This window comes from Onychomys torridus, chromosome 8 (assembly GCF_903995425.1).
Source record: "Onychomys torridus chromosome 8, mOncTor1.1, whole genome shotgun sequence".
In the NCBI taxonomy this organism is placed as follows: domain Eukaryota; kingdom Metazoa; phylum Chordata; class Mammalia; order Rodentia; family Cricetidae; genus Onychomys; species Onychomys torridus.
In genome coordinates this window covers 73,304,480-73,325,717 of record NC_050450.1, presented here as the reverse complement: position 1 = coordinate 73,325,717, position 21,238 = coordinate 73,304,480, and the positions used below count along the sequence as shown (strand labels likewise).

General features: G+C 42.3%; 1 protein-coding gene across 1 annotated transcript in view; it reads left to right on the top strand.

Annotated features, from left to right (window-relative positions):
• The first annotated feature begins 4,024 nt into the window (after nt 1-4,024).
• Usp32 (ubiquitin specific peptidase 32) overlaps nt 4,025-21,238 on the top strand; it is a 152,570-nt gene continuing 135,356 nt past the window's right edge. The window contains exon 1 of the mRNA XM_036195555.1: nt 4,025-4,227. Within this exon, the coding sequence (XP_036051448.1) occupies nt 4,170-4,227 (58 nt within the window). The 5' untranslated portion in view covers nt 4,025-4,169. The remainder of the gene's footprint in view (nt 4,228-21,238) is intronic.

The window sequence follows — 21,238 nt, the reverse complement described above, 5'->3', positions numbered from 1 at the left end:
AGAGGCAGGTGGATCTCTGTGAGTTCGAGGCCAGCCTGGTCTACAAAGCGAGTTCCAGGACAGCCAGGGTAAACTCTGTCTTGAAAAGCTAAAAACCAACCAATAAAGAAACAAAACCACCCCATTCCGAGAAGCTCATTCAGTACGCTGCCTATGAAAGATGTGAAAGAGTACAATATTACATACAGGGAAAACACGGTGTGCAACCAGGGAAAACACCTCTCAGGGAGTGAGACTGGGAGAAGCAGTGGGTTCATACTGTACACACTTGAATACCAACTGAAAACATCTTTTCTTTTTTTTTAAGACAGGTTTTCTCTGGGTAGCTTTGCACCTTTCCTGGAACTCACTTGGTAGTCCAGGCGGGCCTCGAACTCACAGAGATTCACCTGGTTCTGCCTCCTGAGTGCTGGGATTAAAGGCGTGCACCACCACCGCCGGCAAATACATTTTTTTGGAGACAAATTCTCACCATTTAGCCCTCAGGCCTGGGACTTGGGAGTTCTATATGCCTTTGCCTCTTGAGTGTTAGGGTTAAAGGTTTGTGCTACCACACTGGCAGAAAATATTTTTTAGAGATGTATTATTTGCATAAAATAGCAAAGTGATGGACTGCAAATACATGTGTCTTCATCTTCAAGTTGTGTAAACTATAAGGTAACAAGTCCTAATACTGAAAATCAATTCACTTACTGGATAGTCAGACTTCTTAGGGCACTGGCCTCCTCTTGTGGCAGTCAGATGACTCTAGATTAGGTGTTGGTCTATCCCTCCTTATTATATTAGTTCACCTCTAGTGTAGCTATGCTTCTTTGGCAAGTACTAAAACGAGACTGACCTCTTCTTATGTCGTTCCTCCAGGAATATAAACTAAGGAATACTGTCATTTAGAGTGCCCACTTAGAAGCAGAAATGATATACTGATCTCCCATGCCTTAAATCTTGGTATGGATAACCTTTTCAACAGGCATGTAATTACAGCTAAAGGAATGCTTTCCTAAGGACAACCTAATGCTTAAAGTGAGGTAGCTGGCCAACTCCTCAATGGATTAAGTGAAACTGAAGAAGCTAAATGATTAATAGGATTCTTTCAGCATAGTGACAAGTAGACTTTACATTTTCTGCATCATCAAACATAAGTATTGTATCAATTTTAAGTTATAGGGAGATGTTTAACATTTGGCTGTAGGACTTGTGATACAAACCAGAGGCAGGTTCTTATCTCAGCCTAACATTTAAAATTCTCATCAAACATAACTATCCTTCTCACTGCCTTCTTCAATGATATGCATAATTTAACTCAGACAAAGGAGAAATGGTACTTCATACTTTGCTATCTCAATTCCTAATATTTAGGGCTGAACGCGTGACAGAACGAAACATTTTTATGATCCTAGGGGGAAGCCAGGCCTGAAATTTAAGAACAAAACCTTTCTTACATATTATTGTGTTTTAGGACAGGACATTGGTATGTAAACTAGATTGACCTTGAACTTTGATTTTCTTGCCTCTGTGGCCCAGGTACTGTGATTATAGGTGCAAACCACCATTCCCAGGTTCCTACTTAAACTTTAGTAGGTTTTAAATTTAGTCTTCCCTGGTATTTTTGTGATAATCATCTCATGAGACAAATTCCAATAGCAGTCCCAGCTTTCAAGTGGGGCAGTGCCACAAGGGGAGAAAAGGATTTGCTCCAAATCTACTGTGAATCAGTTAAAAACACCAAAGCCCATCCCTTATACTGTGAGGTCATTGTTACACACTATTTGGAAAAGTAGTAATGCATACTGTATCTTGCATCTGAATGCTTAAGGGCTTTTGTTCCTCACAGCTGAAATCTTGGTTTAGATTCTTCCTCTAGAATAACCTAATTCAGAACTCATACTGTGCAGGATGGCTGAATTGTTTTGTCTGAAGACACACTGACCTGATGACATGGAAATTAAAGGGTTTGAAATCTATCCCTGATTCATGGGCTTTTTAATACAGCTAATCTCAGGTCTTAAATGAACTGCCTCAGAGAACTGGGCAGTGCTGTGACTAATTCCTCCATGCTGTTGATCTGGTCCACCAGGAAAGGTAAGTAGAGAACACCTTTCTCTGGCAGATGACAATCAGTCGGCTTCAGGAACTGAAATCCGTCTGCTTGCCCTAAATTATCTAATTGGCACCTTGAGTCTACTCTAATCCAAATAGTTATTTTTCAATGTTGTTTCCTTATTGAGAAGCTTCACATTATGACTTTCATGGTCAGGACAGATACACACTATAATTAAAATGAAAGGGAATGTGAACTAGGTGTGGGGCACATGTTTGTAGTATCTGTAGGCAGAAGCAGGAGGACTACCACAAAGTTCCACCCCAGCCAGCTGCTAGTTACATAAGAACTTCTCACCCCCTCCAAAAGGAAATGAAGAAAATTCCATTGTATTTATACACCATATGTTTACTAACATGGCATTTGCTTATTTTTTTTTTTTTTTTTTTTTTTTAGGCAGGGTTTCTCTGGGTAGCATTGGCTGTCCTGGAACTTGCTCTGTAGACCAGGGGGCCTGGAACTCATAGAGATCCCCGTTTCTGCCTCCGGAGTACTGGGATTAAAGGCTAGAGCCAACACCTCCTGGCTGTTTTAACACTGACTATTGTATATACTACGGCTACAAGTATGAGTGCACAAATTGCTGTTCACACATCCCTCTGGAGACATTCTTAGAAGTGGGAAAATCTAATTTATGCTACAACACAAGTTGAGGAGCTCACAATCACACGAGAACATGTTAAGTGAAATAAGCCAGTCATAGGAGAACAGTGGTTCGATTTACAGTATGAACTGGTGTGAGAAAAGACTAGCATTCCTGTTGAGTGGGAAAGTTTCAGTTCTCTGCTAGATGCAGTAAACTGCTAAGGCCGCACAAGGACGTAACAAATGTACTCAATGATACTGAATTCACACTTAAAAAATACATAGTACACATTCTGAAGCAAGCTACTGCCTTGAACTGTGTTGGGCTGAAGTAACACAAGGGACTTGTCCAGAAAGGCGGCAGGGCCCGGTATGGTGGTAGCTCTGGAGAACCAGTAGGTGGGAGGCTGAGGCATGGGAATCGCCTAGCTCGGGGCCAGCCTGGGCCACAAAGAACTCAGCATCAGACACAAATCCAATCCAACCCAAGCAAAGCCAGACACCCAAGGGGGCTTATAAAACTGGGTGTGTGTGCGGGGAGGGGGGTGCGCAGGTCCGGGGAATGGGGAGGCGCAGGAAAGAAAACAAGTTATGGCAAGGTTCACTGCCCTGTCACTAGGGTCCACCTACGAGGAGGAAATACGGCATCTTATCGGAGGAGCCTCGAGATTCTTCTGCCAAAACCCGCGCCCCCCGGCTCCCGCCCGCCCGCTCCTTTGTCTCCCGCACCGCTTCTCCCCAGACCCCGGCTCCCTAACAGTCCCCGAGTCTTCCAAGGTGGGTCGCGGCCAGCCACCGCAGCACCAACCGTCATCGCCCCGGCCCCGCCCGTCGGACGCCAGAACGTGGGGGCCGGGAAGAACCGTCCTCGGGCGCCCCGGAAGTCACTGCCCTCCCCTCCAGCTGAGCGCCGCGGCGGGGTTCCAGGCCTACGATTGGCGGGTAGACGACGATGACGCGCTACGTGCGGCGCCACCGCCCCGCCCCTACGCTCTCGCGCGCTGTCAGCGTGGGGTGGGGCGGAGCGTGCTCTCCCCCCTCCCCTGTCCCCCCCCCTCCCGGGGGGGGGGGCGGCGGCGGCCATAACCCGGAACAGTCCCGGGCCTCGGGGTCAGGTGACCCACGGCGGGGCTGACGGGAGGGGCGGCCGAGGGGCGGAGAGGAGGAGTGAGGAGAGAGAAGCGAAGGGAGGAGAGAGAGAGAGACGGAGAGAGAAGGGCGGAGTAGGAGGGAGGGGGGGGGGGCGGGGCGGGCGCGGGTCACGTGACTCGGCATGGAGGAGGCGGCGGCGGCGGCGGCGGCGCTGGCGGTGGCGGCGGCGGCGGTCGTCGGGAGGAGTCGCCAGGGCAGAAGCCGCACTTGTTAGGGTTGTCGGAGGAGGGGGCCGGGGACGCCGACACCGTCAGCCGGCGACGCCGCGAAGAAGGCGGGAGGGGGGTGGGGGCGAAACCAGGCTCCGACCCCCGGCCGAGGGGATGAGGGGAGCATGGGCGCCAAGGAGTCACGGATCGGATTCCTCAGCTACGAGGAGGCGCTGAGGAGAGGTGAGGGGGAGGGGTCGGGCGAGCTGCGGGGAGGCCAGCGCCGGGCGCCCGGGGGTGGGTGGCGGGCCGGCCGGCCGGCCGGGAGGGAGGGCGGGCGGCTGGGGCGGCTGGGCCGGCGGGTGTCTGGCGAAGGACGGGAGGCCAGCCGTGGGAATGTCGAGGGCAGGGAGGTGGAGTGGGGAGCGGTGCTTGGGAATTGGGGCGCTAGGGGAGGGGGCGACGCTTTCTCGGTGACGGGGGTACCGGGCGCTGGCTGGCCATTCGATGCGCTCTGGTGGCGTTGTTACCTTGCCTGGGTCCAGGGGAGCCCCGTCCATCGCGTCTTGGATGGTTCAACCCTTCCTTCCAGCCACCCCCCCCCCATCCTTCAGTGCCATTTTTCTCATATCACTCTTTCATTTAAGAAAAAAAAAAAAAGCCTCCGACAACATGCCATTCTGGTTCCTAACAGCTTTGGCTGGAGAAGAGAAGGCGGCCGCGGAGCGTTCTCTCTGCTCCTGGAAGCCCTTCCCTATTGGGGAACCTCTGTTTTTTCCCAGGGTCTTTGCCGCTCTGCTGAGGGCAATGACCATCCTTGCATTTACTCCTGCCGCCTCTCACCCTTTCAGCGGTGGACTTTGATTAAAGCAAGACCCGAAATGAAGTTGTGTTTAGGGCGAGAAGAGACTGGGCAAATTGGTGTTGCCATAAGACCTTGTCGTGGGTTTCCTCTCCTCGGACCTTGATCAGACGGGGTTCGTGCACTTGATTCCCAGTTCTTACCCTCTCGCTCCCCCTAAAATGGCATTCGGAAATCCAGCATTGTGATACTGGTTACATCTCCCTTCAGAGACTGGCCTTGCTGTCAGTCCCAGCCTGCTGCTGCTGCTGCTGCTGCTGCTGCTGCTGCTGCTGCTGCCATTGGCTCTGATTCACACTGTGTTAACAGCCCCAACCCCCTACCACACTCTTGATATCACTAGAGCTCACGCTAGCTGGAAGTGTCTTGCAGTTTGTGGCCGGAATGTGGCTTAATTTTTCATGACTGAGATTTGAGTGTGTGTTTGTGTGGTGCTTGTATTTATTTCCGACGTTTAATGGATTTTCTTGGTAAGAAGTGAAAAACATTAAGCAGATTAGAGGCCAGACATTATTGTTAACAGATTTCTAAGACAAAACAATTCAGCCGTGCGCCAGGTGGTTTTTGTAGCTTGAGATAGAAAAAGAAAATATGATGAAAAAGACATTTTAAAGCGAGGATTTAGAAGTGAGATCTAGTTCATATACAAGGAAAATTATGAGTTCACTGGACCCACTACCTAAAAAATAGATAAGATACAGAATTGTAGTTGCATCAGTTTTGGACTGAGCAGAACAGCAAAAATAAACCTTTTAATGGTGCCTCCCTCTCCCAACAGCATGATGATTGTTCTTAAGCACAATCTTAGTTGAACTTTTTCTCCCTGTTTCAATATGAGAAATACTCCAAATTCTTGATGTATTTCCAAGCCTAGACCAATTATTTCCTGAATGCTGTTGAGCTTGACAGGTCTTGGGGGCAATTAGTCATTGGCTTACCTGGCGTGAAATAGGGCGAAATCAAATTGATTAACAGCTGCAAGGTTCAGAAGTGTTTCTAAGTTTAAGGGTGTGAATACCAGTGATATACCTGGTGTTAAGAAATTCTAAAATTGGGTTGGGGATTTAGCTCAGTGGTAGAGCGCTTGCCTAGCAAGCACAAGGCCCTGGGTTCGATCCTCTGCTAAAAAAAAAAAAAAATTCTAAAATTAAACTTTATTCCAGCTCTTGCTGATTTATTTTGTAGCAAATTGAGATTGTACATTTTTATTTTCTCTAGACAGGGTTTCTATGTGTAGCTGTGGCTGTCCTGGAACTCACTTTGTAGACCAGGCTGGCCTTGAACTCAGAGATGCACCTGCTTCTGCCTCCCAAGTGCTGGGATTAAAGGCATGGGCCACCATGCAGAGCAAGATTGTACATTTTAAAATATAAATAAAATTGATACATTTTAAAATGATCTGGTGAAAGGTTTGCATTGAGTTTGTTGTGAAGCATGTCTGTGGAATTTTAGAATGCACTTTGAAGTAGCAGAGCATGTATTAAAGTCTCAGAAAAGGTTATTTGGATGTGTTTGTTTTTGTCAGTTTTGTTGCAGTGACTTTAACCGAAAGAGGACCAAGTTGATAGGTAGTTTCTAAGTGTGGACAGGACACGTTTAATACAGGCAGCTTTAACATGATGCTGCTCACTCAAATTAGATATCAGACTTCAAGATTTTATAGAGCTTTTTCTGAGTCTACAGGATGGCTTTTGAACCGTTTGGGGACGCTGAATGTTGCATCGGTTTTATTTATCTGTTTACTTTGTATAAGGCGAGATGGGGCAGTAGGAGTTGACAAATGAAAAACCAGCTTGAGCCAGTTGGTGGTGGTGCATGCCTTTAATCCCAGCACTTCCGGAGGCAGAGGTAGGTGGGGCTCTGAGTTCAAGGCCAGCCTGGTTTACAGAGTGAGTTCCAGGACAGCTACTGCTATACACAGAGAAACCCTGTCTTGCAAAACTGGAAAAAAACAAAAATAAAACAAAAAAGCTAGAAAAAAAGAAAAGAAGAAATAAGTTTGATAGAACTATTTGACCCTTTGACTTAAATTAATGATTGAGCATTATCTACTACTTATGCATAATTACACAGCATTAAAAAAAGTCTGATGTGTTACCACAAACAAGAATTGCAGGCAGTTTAACAACAAAATGGGACCTTGAAATACATTGTTATATTAGTGACATAACACTGGCCTGAGTGAAAGAGCAGTCTGGTTTATGTTTGAGTCACTCAAAATTAGGATGAATTTTGGGTTTATAGCCTATTGTGATTAGATTGCCAGTTCTTTTAACTTTTACTTTTCTGAAAGTATATAGCTTTAAACAGTTTTGGAAAGGTGTGTTAGTGATAACTTTTTTTGTTTGTTTGTTTTTTTTTTTGGCTTGTATCTCAAATGCCTTGAGATATACAAGAGGCTTGCCTTTTTGTTAAAATACTTGTATTATATTTATTTGTATGTGTTTTCCATAGTGTATATATGGTGATCACAGGACACTTTTGTTCTTTTTGTTGTTGTTTTTGTTTCCCAGACAAAGTTTCTCTTTATAACAGTCCTGGCTGTCTTGGAACTCGATCTGTAGACCAGGGCTAGCCCCGAACTCAGAGAGATCCACCTACCTCTGCCTCCTGAGTGCTAAGATTAAAGGCATGCACCACCACCACCACTCAGCCACACACACACACACACACACGCACACACGCACACACGCACACACGCACACACGCACACACGCACATACGTACTTGCATTGATAGGTTAGAGGACAACCTCAGTACCTTTTTCAGGCTGGACTTGAATCTGTTTTGTAACCAAAACTGGCCTCTAGCTTTTGGTCTTCCTGTCTCAACCTCCTAAATGCTAGGATTACTGTTAAGAGCCACTACACACAGCTGTGGATTTTTTTTTTTAAACAGCAGCCTATGAAGATCACTTATTTATTTACTTTTGTTGTTTTGTTTTTCGAGACAGGGTTTCTCTGTGTAGTTTTGGTGCTTGTCCTAGATCTCACTCTGTAGACCAGGCTGGCCTTGAACTCACAGAGATCTGACTGGTGTTTTTTTTTGTTTTTTAAATGCATTTTTTCAAACAGGGTTTCTCTTTTGTAGCCCTGACTGTCTTGGAACTCACTTTGTAAACTAGGCTCACCTTGAACTCAGAGATCCGCTTTCCTCTGCCTCCTAAATGCTGGGAATAAAGGCATTGGCAACACCTGTCTGCCTTAAATTTATGTTTTTAGTTGAAATAGAATTATATAATTTTCCTCCTTCCCTTTTCTCCCTCCAGCCCCTCCTACGCCCCTCACTTTCAAGTTTTTAGTCTTTCTTTGATTATTATTGTTATGTATATGTGGTATGTGTGTGTGCATATGAACAAGGATATATCCTGCTGAATCTGTTTTTGTTGTTTGTATGTGTGTGGTTTCAGACTACTCTTCATTGAACTAGTAATGGAGCTTATTCCTGGGAGTGGCCAATTCTTGTCCTAGCAATCATTAGTTGGCTGTAGTTCTTTGTGGAGGGGTGGGGTGGGGCAGGACCCTGTTAAATTTTCTCCCTTCCATGTTAACATGTCCATTGATATTGGCATTGTTTTGGTCTTGTTTATTCAGCCATCTCTAGGAGAGACTGTTTCACAGCAGACTTGCTGTTATTTTTGCAGTTACAATCTTTTCCATCCCTTCTTCCTTGATGGTCCTTGATGCAGAAGCTGTGATGTATACATTGGAGCTGGGCTCCACATGATCTGTTGATCTCTGTATTGTGTTCATTTGTGGTTTGCTGTGATGGTCATTTGCTTCTTTTATGGAGGTGTGTTAGCTACACCTATCCAGGAAAGGTGACTCAGTCAGCACAGTCACATTTTAATGTTTCTGTGCGCAATCTTCACTTTTAATTATTATTATTTATTACTTTTTTACTAAGCTCTGGCTAAAAATAAGGCACAGAGAAAACAGCTAACTAAGTTACTTTGTGTAGGATCAAATAGCCTGGGTCAGTAATTTTCACTAAAATGGATATGTAAGATATCCATAAGGAGTGAGAATAAAACATCAGAGCTTTAATTTAGTTATAATTTGTGGTATCTAATAATGTACATAATTATTAAATAATATTTACATGTATCATTTATAAACTGTTGATATAGTATCTTTTTATTTATTTATTTATTTATTTATTTTTTATTTTTTTTTGAGACTGGGTTTCTCTGTGTAGCCCTGGCTGTCCTGGAACTTACTCTGTAGACCAGATTGGTCTGGAACTCAAAGATCTGCCTGCCTCTGCCTCTGCCTCCTGAGAGCTGGGATTAAAGGCATGTGCCACCACTGACCGATTTGATATAGTATCATTATCTCAAGTACTAGTGTCATGAGTACTATAGAAATGCAGAATGTGGGTGAGGGCTATGTTGGCTTGGAAGCACCCCAGCATCATACTCATTTCCTAGTCTGTGCTCAATAGTTACCTGTTAAATAATTTACTTTTCTAGTCTCTTAGAGGTGGTGTTTGTAGACAGAATGATTTAGCATCTGTCTAGATGGCCTGTACCACTACACCTGGCATTCAAAAAACAACTTCTAATACAAAAGTAAAAATTCCTTGATTTGGAATAGTTGGAAGTTCCAACATGGAATAATTGAGGTTTCAACTAAGATTTTGCTTGCCAAACTTCTCAATGTGTATAATACCAAAATTTTACTAGATTTAATTACCTGTGATAAAATGGTGGTACATCATTCTGTAAGGGAAAACTAAATTTCATAGTTGGTATCTTCTATGATGCATTAGTGTTTGTATGTTTGAGACAGCTACTGAATGTAGCTAGTAGCTAGCTCAGGCTGGCCTCCTGCTTCTGCCTGCTACATGCTGGGATCACAGGTGTGTGCTATCACAGCTGGCTGTGATGCACAGTTTATTCTCTTTTATCAGAGCTCTGACCTTAGCTTGATGGTGGTGGCACACACCTTTGATCCTAGCAATGGAGAGGCAGAGGCAGGCAGATCTCTCTGGAGTTTGAGGCCAGCTAATCTACAGAGTGAGTTCCAGGACAGCCAGGGCTACACAGAAACCCTGTCTCAAAAAACCAAACCAAAACCAAAACAAAAGAGCACTGATCTTTCATCATCTGAACTTGTTAAATTCATTAATAAACTCTTTGGTGTTAGCATAATCTGTAAAAGAAAAAAATGGAGGGTTGGGGATTTAGCTCAGTGGTAGAGCGCTTGCCTAGTAAGCGCAAGGCCCTGGGTTCGATCCTCAGCTTCCAAAAAAAAAAAAAGAAAAAAGAAAAAAATGGAGCAGTTTTAAATTAGTGTGCCTATAAAGCATTATCAAAGTAGTTACAGAGGCAATGCTTCTCCCTTTAAAATTTCCTTACCTTTGGTGTGTGTTAGTGACAAAGAGGAGATAAATTCACTGATGAATCCCAGAGTTTAGAGCATGAACAGAATGATGTGAAATCACGTGCTGATCAGTGACCTTCCCACTTTCCAAAGTGGACAGCTGTTGTTTGGCTTTTGTTATTCATTAGAGTCTTAGAGTTTAGTGAGACTTTGCAGTGATAACACTCAGGGTTGCTTTTCAAAATGATGGGCAATTTAGAGTTGGGAGTATGATACCTGGCCAATAGCCATACACTGTCTCAGGAGAAAGAGAGATTTTTGGCACTAGATCACAGGAGAAGTTAGAGAATTTGTAATTATGATTATTGAGGCAACCATAGAAAATCTGCTATCACTTTAGAAGTAGAGATAAGAGCTGATATTTTGGAAGTTGTAATGTTAAGTAGTTGCAATGGTCAAGGGATTTTTACTTGTAGATTAGAAGTTGGTTTGAATGCCAGGTGTGGTGGTACAGGCCTATAATAGTATCACTCAGGAAACTAGGGTAGAAGCTACCAAGTTCAAGGTCAGCTTGGCTGGTAGTAAGCAAGGTTGTGTTTCAGACAACAGTTCAGTGGTTTATAGTGGTATTTAAAAGACAAGGTGGGACTGACAGTTGTTTTCATGCTGTATCTAGGAAGCATGACTTCTCTTTTCATGGCTTACTTATGCTTCTGCTTTTGACATTTGGGCCTCTTGTATTTGTGTACAGATTGAGCTATTCCATCCCTTTTCTGAATGCCAATCATTGTGAGCATTGACAGTTAATGGTAGGTAGTTAATTATTGACACAGAAGCCTGATAAAGCTGGGTTCTTTAGTATGTACTATTATAGTTAGAGGCATAAATGTTTCTAAGTCCTATGTGTTCAAAGATAACCAGCATTCAAGCTCTGCTCTTAACACCTTTATTAGAATTCAGTAATCACTAACATGAAACTTCCAAGTTCACTAGTGGTTTCTGTAATGTTTTTTGGGATCTTAGATACTAAATTGCTTTTAAACAAAATCATACTAAAATGAGGCTTTGCAGTGGAGGTTTTATAGCTTCTTTTCCATTTTTATAACGAAGGTGGTTGTCCAATTAATTATCTCATATCTGTGAAAAGCCTTTTTTTTTTGTTTTGTTTTGTTTTTTTTGTTTTTTGAGACAGGATTTCTCTGTAGCTTTGGAATCTGTCCTGGACTAGCTCTGTAGACCAGGCTGGCCTTGAACTCACAGAGATCCATCTGTCTCTGCCTCCCTAGTGCTGGGATTACAGGCGTGTGCCACCACCGCCAGGCGAAAAAGCTTTTTAATTCAATTTTTTTTGTGTGTGTGGTGTGTTGGATTGAACTTGACCTTTTGCATCTGGGCTAGTGCTCTACCACTCAGTTACATCCCAGCTCTTACTTTTTGAGACAGGCTCTCACTAAGTTGCCTGGGCTGCCTTTGAAATTGCTGCCCCTCTTGCCTATACCTTCTGAGGTATGGTATTACTGGCATGTGTCATGACTTTTTTTTTTTTGTCGGAGCTGAGGACTGAACCCAGGGCCTTGTGCTTGCTAGGCAAGCGCTCTACCACTGAGCTAAATCCCCAGCCCCGTGTGGTTGACTTTTGATAATGAAGTTAGAAAGGTTCTGGAGAAATTTCCTTTGTGGAAAAGATTCTTTTATTAAATTAGGCCTCTTTTAGTCTTACCCATGACAATAAATGGCACCACTGTCCCCACCCCATTGTTTATGGCCAAAATATAGACACACTCCTCTTTAGTTCTTCCCTGCTCATCTTAATCATTTGCTGTCTTGTCTGTTAATTTCTGTCTAGCTCCCCTACCTCTACCTCTGCTCTATTCCCAGCTGCCATTATTTCTTGCTAAATTTACCCAATGTGCTTTTAAAATCCAAGTCTTATAATTCCTTCCTCCTGCCTTTTGTTTTTTTAAAATAGGGTCTTGCTATGTATCCCAATTTTGAATTCTGCTTCAGTGCTGGGATTATAGTCTTGCACCACAATGCCAGGTCATAAATCTTTTTTATCTATTTATCTATCTATCTGTCTATCTATTTATTAAGAAATTTTAGGGGTTGGGGATTTAGCTCAGTGGTAGAGTGCTTGCCTAGCAAGCGCAAGGCCCTGGGTTCCATCCTCATCTCTGGGGGAAAAACAAAAAAGACAAAATTAAAAAAAATTTAAATTTAAGAAAATTTAAGAAATTTTCCATTCATTCTACATATCAGCCACAGATTCCCCTGTCCTCCCTCCTCCCATCCCCCAATAAATCCTTTATTTAAAGCCTATTTTCTATTACTTTAGGGGGAAAATGTAGCCCTTATAATGTACAAGGCCCCAAATTATTCTGCTTGAAACTCTAAGCTATTCATACTCTTCCTCCCTTAATATTTATTTATGTATTTGTTTATTTTTTATAGTCTGACTTTATAACCATAGCTAGTGTAGAACTCTTGTAGTAGGTTGACCTTGAACTCACCGAGATCTGCCTGCCTCTACCTCGAGTGCTGGAGTAAAGATATTCCTGCCACTCTTGGTGCTACTACTTCCCCCCAGTTTTCCTTTGTTCTTAGAGCATAGTTCTGACTTGCTGCATCTGTCACTGTCAGGCAGGAAAGGCTGTTTACTTTTGTAATTTTTTTGTTTTGTTTTTTTGAGACAGGTTTCTCTATGTAGCCCTGGCTGTCCTGCAACTCACTCTGTAGACTAGATTGGCCTCAAACTCACAGAGATCTACCTGCCTCCCGAGTGCTGGGATTAAAAGGCATGTGCTGCCCCGTGTCCCCTACTTTTGTAATTGTTATTTGTTTGTTTTGAAATAGGGTCTCATGTCACCCAAATGACCTCTTTGTGGATGATATTGGACTCCTGATGCACCTTCTCCCTTTTTAAAAATAAGAGATGAGAATTCTTCTGGGTTGTTTGTTTTTGTTTCTTTGAGACAGACATTTTTTCTATGTAGCCCTAGCTGTCCTAGAACTCTAAATCTCTATGTAGACCAGGCTGACCTTTGAACTCCTGGGTATATTTGTCTCATATAGATACTATCTGCATGTACATCTATCTGCATACCAGAAGAGGTCATCTGACCCTATGAGACTGCAGTTACAGATGGTTGTGAGCCACCATGTGGGTGCTAGAATTTGAACTCAGGACCCCTGCAAGAGCAGACAGTACTGTTAATTGCTGAGCCATTTCTCCAGCCCAGGCATTTGTTTTTTTTGAGAAGTTCTTCTATGTGTAGCTCATGCTGTCTGACTGCCTCAGCTTCCTGAGTGCTAGGTTTGTAGGCATGCATTTCCATGCTCAGAATCACCAGTATTTTTAAGAACTATTTCTTAATTTGGTCTTTACCTTTGTAATTCATTTTTTAAAAATTATTTTATGTGCATTGGTGTTTTGCCTGCATGTAAGTTTGTGTGAGAGTATTGGATCTTGGAGTTACAGACAGTTGTAAGCTGCCACATGGATGCTGGGGAATTGAACCTGAGTCCTCTGAAAGAGCAGTCTTAACTGCTGACCCATCTCTCCAGCCCACTTTTGTAACTCAAAATGATATACTTATTGTGCTGTTGTCCCCTTTCCCTCTTTAAAGCTTATTTATTGGCATCCACCTATTGTGAAGATTGTACCACTCTCTCAGATTCTTCCTAGCCTCCCAGTTTTGTCATCTTTATAGATACTGTAATTTTTGTTAGATCAGTATTATCATTTACATAAGTAGGCCTTTATAAGTGTTCTTCAGAGTTAAGCAGTTTAACATTCAGGATTACTTTTCCTCTGTACTTAATTTCCTTTTGAATACTTTTAAAATAATTGCCTTGTTTTTTCTTTGCTGAGGTTTTTCTTTTCTGTAATCCAATCCCCCCCAAATTCCCATCTTTTCTACATGCCCACTGGGTTCATCATCACTGAAAAATAAATACCTTTCTTGTAACCACTGACCTGTTCCTGTGTATTCTAAATGCCTTTATGTTTGGAGTATAGTTGCTGTGTCATCCTGAGGTCTTCCTTTACCAAATTCCTCGAGTTTCTCTTTTCTATCTTTAGTTGTATCTCCTGTTTTGTGTATCCCTTATTCATTCTTTCTTGATGAATTCAATGGTAGAGCCTTTTATTTTGTTTGTTTTGTTTTGTTTTTGGAGACAAGGTTTCTCTGTGTAGTCCTGACTGCCCTAGAACTCTAGACCAGGCTGACCTCGAATTCACAAGAAATTTGCTTGCTTCTGCCTCCTGAGTGCTGGGATTAAAGGTGTGTACCACTGTGCTTGGCTAAGAGTTCTCCAAGTTTGGTGGTGAATATTTGAAATTACAGTATTGGGAAGCTGAGACAGGAAGATCTAGTGTTTGAGGCCACCCTCTATCTCAACCACAACCAACAAAATTGGGCCATGAGATGGTTCAGTAGGAAAAGCACCTGTTACCAAGCTTGAAGACCTGAGTTTTTTCCCTGGGACCCATACACACATACACAAAACAAGTAAAAATGTAATAATTAAAATTATTTATATTATATAGGTAGTTATTGATTTGCATAGTAGTACGGGACTGTATAAAGGACATTGTAATCTAGGGCATTCAAAATAATTAATGGGGAAAATTACTACTATCCTATATTGACTTCTAAAGGTTTTTTTTTTTGTTGTTGTTGTTTGTTTGGTTGGTTTTTTGAGACAGGGTTTCTCTGTGTAGCTTTGCGCCTTTCCTGGAACTCGCTTGATAGCCCAGGCTGGCCTCAAACTCACAAAGATCCTCTGCCTCCCGAGTGCTGGGATTAAAGGCATGCGCCACCACCGCCTGGCTTCTCTGTGTAGTTTTGGTGCCTGTCCAGGATCTCACTCTGTAGACCAGGCTGGCCTTGAACTCAGAGAGATCCGCCTGGTTCTGCCTCCTAGGTGCTGGGATTAAAAGCGTGTGCCACCACTGCCCGGCAAAGTTGTTTTTTTTTTTTTTTTTTTTGAGGCAAGGTCTCATTGTGTAGCCCAGGCATGCCTGGGACTGACTATATATTCTAGGCTGTCCTGGAACACATAATATCTTTCAGTTTCCCCAGTACTGATACTATGAGTTACCATACCTGGCTTGTGTTTATCTGTCTTGAAACCTAAAATAATATGTGTTGTCTTTTCTGTCTTGATGAATTACCATGTGCCTTCCTATATTTGGATTATGGATGCTTTGCTTGCGTGTGTGTGTGTGTGTGTGTGTGTGTGTGTGTGTGTGTGTGTGTGTGTATGTGCCTGATGTCTGAGGAGGCCAGAAGAAGGTGTCATACACCCTAGAAGTGGAATTGTAGGTTGTTTTGGGTGCTTGGAATTAAACTGGTTCCTCTGGAAGAGCAGCTAGTATTCTTAGTCACTGAGCCAGCTCTGTAGTCCCAAGCTCCTTAGACTGTCTCATTTTCACTTTCGTTGTTGCAGAATACTGGTGAGAGTTCCTTTAATGTTGTTTTGTGCCAGCATTGCCACCTCTTATCACCTTCATTCTCTTCTTTCCCACCTTCCTTTTGCTCTAACCACAGACCTCACTTATATCAAGATTACCTTTCCCTAAGTTCCACTGGCTGTATACTAAGCATCTCTTGAAAGGAAGCAGTTCATCATTCCTATGCTCAGTTTTTTTTTTTTTTCCCAAATCTCTCTTTATATTCAATTGAAACTGATCATTATTAGTTTCTTGACTGCATTTTCATGTTTTTGGGGGCTGTTCCCTTTATTTTTAATTTTATTTTGTTTTTGGTTTTTTGAAACAGGGTTTCTCTGGGTAGCTCTGGTTTTCGTGGAACTCGCTCTGTAGACCAGGCTGTCCTCTATCTCACAGAGATCCACCTGCCTCTGCCTTCCAAGTGCTGGGACTAAAGGTGTGTGCCACCACTGCCAGCTATTTTTCATTTTAATATTTATTTGCTTGCTTATTTATCTATGTATCTGTGTGTGTGTGTGTGTGTGTGTGTGTGTGTGTGTACACACTACCTGTACATGTATGGAATACAGAGGACAGCTTGCAGGAATCAGTTCCCTTCTTTGACCAGGTTTGTGAGTGGGCACATTAACCCACTGAGTAATGCTTGCCCTCCACTTTGTTTTTTGAGGTAGGATTACTCACTGGCTACCTGCCTTCATCTCCTTGGTGGTGGGATTATAAGACTGTGCCACCCCACAGCACTGGGCTTTTTAATCATGTGTTCTGGGGATTGTTGTTATTTTAGTGGGATTGTATTCCTTTTGTAAAATGTTGGAGACTTAGTTTTTTGTTTGTTTCAGACAGGGTCTTACATGTGGTGTTGTTTGTTTTTTAGCTCTTTTTCTCTTTTGGGGGGAGGCGCCACCCAGCTCCCAAATAAATCACACACACAGAGACTTATTATTTATAAACACCTGGCCTTATCTTGGCTTGTTGCTAGCAGGTTTTCTCAACTTTAAATTAGCCTGTCTGCCTTTTGTCTCTGGGCTTTTCCCGTTCTCTTACTTCTGTTAATCTTATTCTTTCTCCGTGGCTTGTTGTGTAGCTGGGTGGCTGGCTCCTGGAGTCCTCCTCCTTCCTTGGCTACTTCTACCCCTCTCCCAGATTTCTCCTTCTATATATTCTCTCTGCCTGCTAGCCCTGCCTATTTCTCTGTTCTGACTCACTATTGGCCGTTCAGCTCTTTATTAGACCATCAGGTGTTTTAGACAGGCACAGTAACACAGTGTTACAGAGTTAAACTAATGCAGCATAAACAAAAGTAACACACCTTAAAATAATATTCCCCAACACATATGTGTCCCTGGCTGGCCTGGAACTTCCTGTGTAGACAGGACTGGCCCCTAACTCACAGAGATCTTTCTGCTTCTGCCTCCAAAGTGCTGGGATTGAAGTTGTGTGCCATCATGCCTGGCTGGACTTAGAAATTTAAAGGCTAACATTTTGAACCTAATAATTATATTTTTCAATATAAATGAAAAACTTCAAAAAGTTTAAAATATTTTTTCTTTTCTTTTCTTTTTTTCTTTTTCTTTCTTTCTTTCTTTTTTTTTTTTGAGACAGGGTTTCCCTGTAGCTTTGGAGGCTGTCCTGGAACTCGCTTTGTAGACCAGGCTGGCCTTGAACTCACAGAGATCCCCCTGCCTCTGCTTCTCGAGTGCTGGGATTACAGGCGTACGCCGCCACCGCCCAGCTAACATTTTTTCAATATGAGTTTATAGAACTATTTGGTAGCTCTTTCATTAGTGTATAAAGGGTTTATCTGAAGGATTCAAGATATTTTAAGCTTATCCTTAAGGAATTCTAAGTAGTCTCATAAAGATTTGAAAAAACTGTGCTATTCTTCATTCTACAGAGAAGTCAGAGTTTATTTTTAAACTTTTTTTTTGTAACAGGATTTCTCTGTGTAGCTCTGGCAGTTCTGGAACTAGCTCTGTAGACCGGACTGGCCTTGAACTTAGAGAGATTACCTCCTTCTGCCTCCTGAGTGCTGGCATTAAAGAAATATGTTCCAAAATACTGTTTATAAAATTGCATTTTATTTATTTTGTGTATGGGGGTGGATGTGTGTACCTGTGACACAGCACATGTTGACTGTCAGAGGACAGCTTGTTTGGGATTCAGTTCTCTGCTTTATACATGTGGGTTCTGGGCATTAAACTCAAGGTTCTCAGGTTTGGCAATAGATGCCTTTACCCATGGGGCTATTTTGATGGTTCTAAATACTTTTCATCAATATTATGTATATGTAAAATATTAAAAAGCTTTAATAAGATTTGTTAAATGGGGCTGGTAGGATGATGGCTCTGTGGGGAAAAGCATTGCAGTGCATGCTGAGTGACCTTAGTTCTAACTCTAGGACCCAGGTAAAGTGGAAGGAGAAAACCAACTTTACAAAGTTGTTACCTAACCTCCTTAGGCTCTCTGGTACATGTCCTCTTTCCTATCATACACAGACACTGTAATAAATGAAAAAAATATTTTAGTGTTTTTTATTCAGTACTTATTTATATGCATTGACATAAAGCTACTATGAGGACAGCTGGGGTCATTTAATTTATTTTGTTTAGCACTTAAATAGCTCTCCAATTAATACATTTTTAAAAAAATGAGAATCAATTTTCTAATCTTCCTTGGCATTTTCCTGTCCCTTCTGAGGGGCTATTATATATTTTCATAGTTGAACTTTGATATTTGATATTGCTTCTCTTCAGCATTAGGTATTTTCTGTTGACTTGTCACTTAGAAGCATAAGAATATAGATTTCATTTCTCTTTACCCTGTGCTACTTTCCTCCTCCTTTTCTCTTGTTACTTCATTCTAACAGTAGTGGCATGGTAGTTTTAGTTAAATATTCAGTGTTTACCTTATGACCATGTGTATGGCATATGTATATGTGATTCACACCCTAAGCTATGTAGCAAGCTATGATTACTTTTTAGCTCATCTTTTTCTAATATTTGTTGTGGTTTTATTTGCTTTTGTTTGGTATTCTTATTTTTAAAATTTGCTAACTTGCTCATGGTTCCTTTCAAGGCTACCAGATGTTCCCAGACCTAATGGTTTCTCATGATTTATGATCCTAGCACTTAGGAGACAGAGGCAGGCAGATCTCTATGAGTTTGAAGCTAGCCTGGTTTACATAGCCAATTCCAGGCCAGTCAAAATTATATAGTAAGACTTTGTCTCAACCCCCCCCCCCCCGAAAATTAATAAACACCAGCCCACAAAAACTGTACTTATTTTTATGTGCATTGGTGTTTTGCCTGCATGTATGTCTGTGTAAGTGTGTTGGATCCCCTGGAACTGGAGTTACAGACAGTTGTGAGCTGCCATGTGGGTGCTGGGAATTGAACTTGGGTCTTCTGGAAGAGCAGCCAGTGCTTTTAACTGCTGAGCCATCTTGACAGCTTCTATATACTAGTTCTTTTATGCAACATGAATTCTGTGACATTTTTTTAAAAAATAGGATCTTAGGTAGTCCAGGCTAGCCTGAAGTTTATGTGGTTGATAATGGTCATGAATTTCTAATCTTCCTGGCTCTACCTCCAAAGTGCTGAGTGAAATAGGTGTGTGTCACCAGATCTAGATATAATTTTTAATCTATTTATAGTTTTGCATCAGAAACTTGTTTTTCTCAGAGAAACTTGGCATTGCATAACCTGAAGTTCATACTTCCTTATTTTAATTATTTTGTTCTGCTTTGGTTGTTTGTGAAGTGTTTATACAGTTTTACTTTATTTAAATTATTTTTTGTTAATTAATTGTGTAGCACTGGCTGGTTTAGAACTTGCTATGTAGACCAGGCTGGCCTCAAACTTAAAGAGCTCCTCTTGCCTCTGCCTCTTGAGTGTTGGGATTACAGACTTGTGCCACTGCTCTCAGCTTGTTTATACATACACTTTTGCTTTTATGTAACAGAACTTCAGGGTGTTGCCATCTTGAGGTTATGTGTAGAACCACATACAGGTATGAGGAAATTGTTGACAAGTACAGAATATGTAGCAAAGACTGTAAATCCCTAGACTTACTATGTTTTTGGTGGCGAGATTCAATTCTTGATTTTTTTTTTAAAGCCATGTGTGTGGTTTTGTTCTTTCTTGTTTTGATCTGCCTGTGTGGAAATGCACACACCTGTGTTTATGTTCACTGAGGGCAGAGGAGGATGTTTAGTGTTCTGCTTTATCCCTCTTAGCCTTATTCCTTTGAGATGGCCTTGTACTGAACCTGGAACTAGATTGAGGGCAACCCCCAATGATCATCCTGTCTATGCCACCACAGTACTGGCCTTGCAGACCTAGATGTGACCGCTGTTTTTTTTTTTTTTTTTTTTTTTTTTTAGGCAGCAGTGTGGCCTTGGATGGCCTCAAAGTCACCATGTAGCTCAAATTCTCTGCCTTTCAAGTATATATGCCACCAACCCCAGTCCCCAAGCACAGCCTTTTACATGGTGCTAAGATATAAATTCAGGTCCTCATGCTTATATAGCAAGTGGTCTTATCTAATAAGCTGTCTCTCCAGCCCCCTCCCCCTTTGAAACATACACTTACTTACTTAATTTTTATTTATTTATTTATATATATTTTATGTGCATTGGTGTTTTGCCTGCATGTGTGTCTGTGTGAGGGTGGAGTTAAAGACAATTGTGAGCTGCAATGTGGGTGTTGGGAATTGAATCTGGGTCCTTTGGAAGAGCAGTCAGGTCTCTTAACCATTGAGCCAGCTCTCCAGCTCAGGTGCTGGGGATTCTAACTCAGGTCCTCATGCTTGTATAGCAAGTGCTCTTCTGAGACATCTTTCCAGCCCGATTTTTCTTTTCTTTTCTTTTCTTTTCTTTTCTTTTCTTTTCTTTTCTTGTGTGTGTGTGTGTGTGTGTGTGTGTGTGTGTGTATTTTGTTTTTGTTTTTGTTTGTTTGTTTGTTTTTTGGTTTTTCAAAACAGGGTTTCTCTGTGTAATTTTGGTGCCTGTCCTGGATCTTGCTCTGGAGACCAGGCTGGCCTCACAGAGATCCACCTGGCTCTATCTCCCTAGTACTGTGATTAAAGGTGTGTGCCACCTGACTATTTTGTAATATATTTTTAATTGAAATAGAATTCCTTTCCTCCTTTGCCTCCCACCAGCTTCTCCCAGGTACCCTTCCTCTGACCCCTCCTCTCACTTCCCCCAAATTAATAGCCTCTTTTTTTGTTTGTTTGTTTGTTTGTTTTTTTCGACACAGGGTTTCTTTGTGTAGTTTTGCGCCTTTCCTGGATCTTGCTCTGTAGACCAGGCTGGCCTCGAACTCACAGAGATCCGCCTGCCTCTGCCTCCCGAGTGCTGGGATTAAAGGCTTGCGCCACCACAGCCCAGACTCCTCTTTTTCTTTGACTATTATTTGTAGTTAGATTTTCCTGCCTGGCCCAGTCAGGACAAATCTCTCTTACCCACCAGTCCCACAGTTGCTCAGACCCAACCAAGAAAGCACACAGAAACTTACATTGTTTACAAACTGTATGGCTGTGGCAGGCTTCTTGTTATCTACCTTTTTTATCTTAAATTAACCCATTTTTGCTTATCTATACTTTGCCACATGG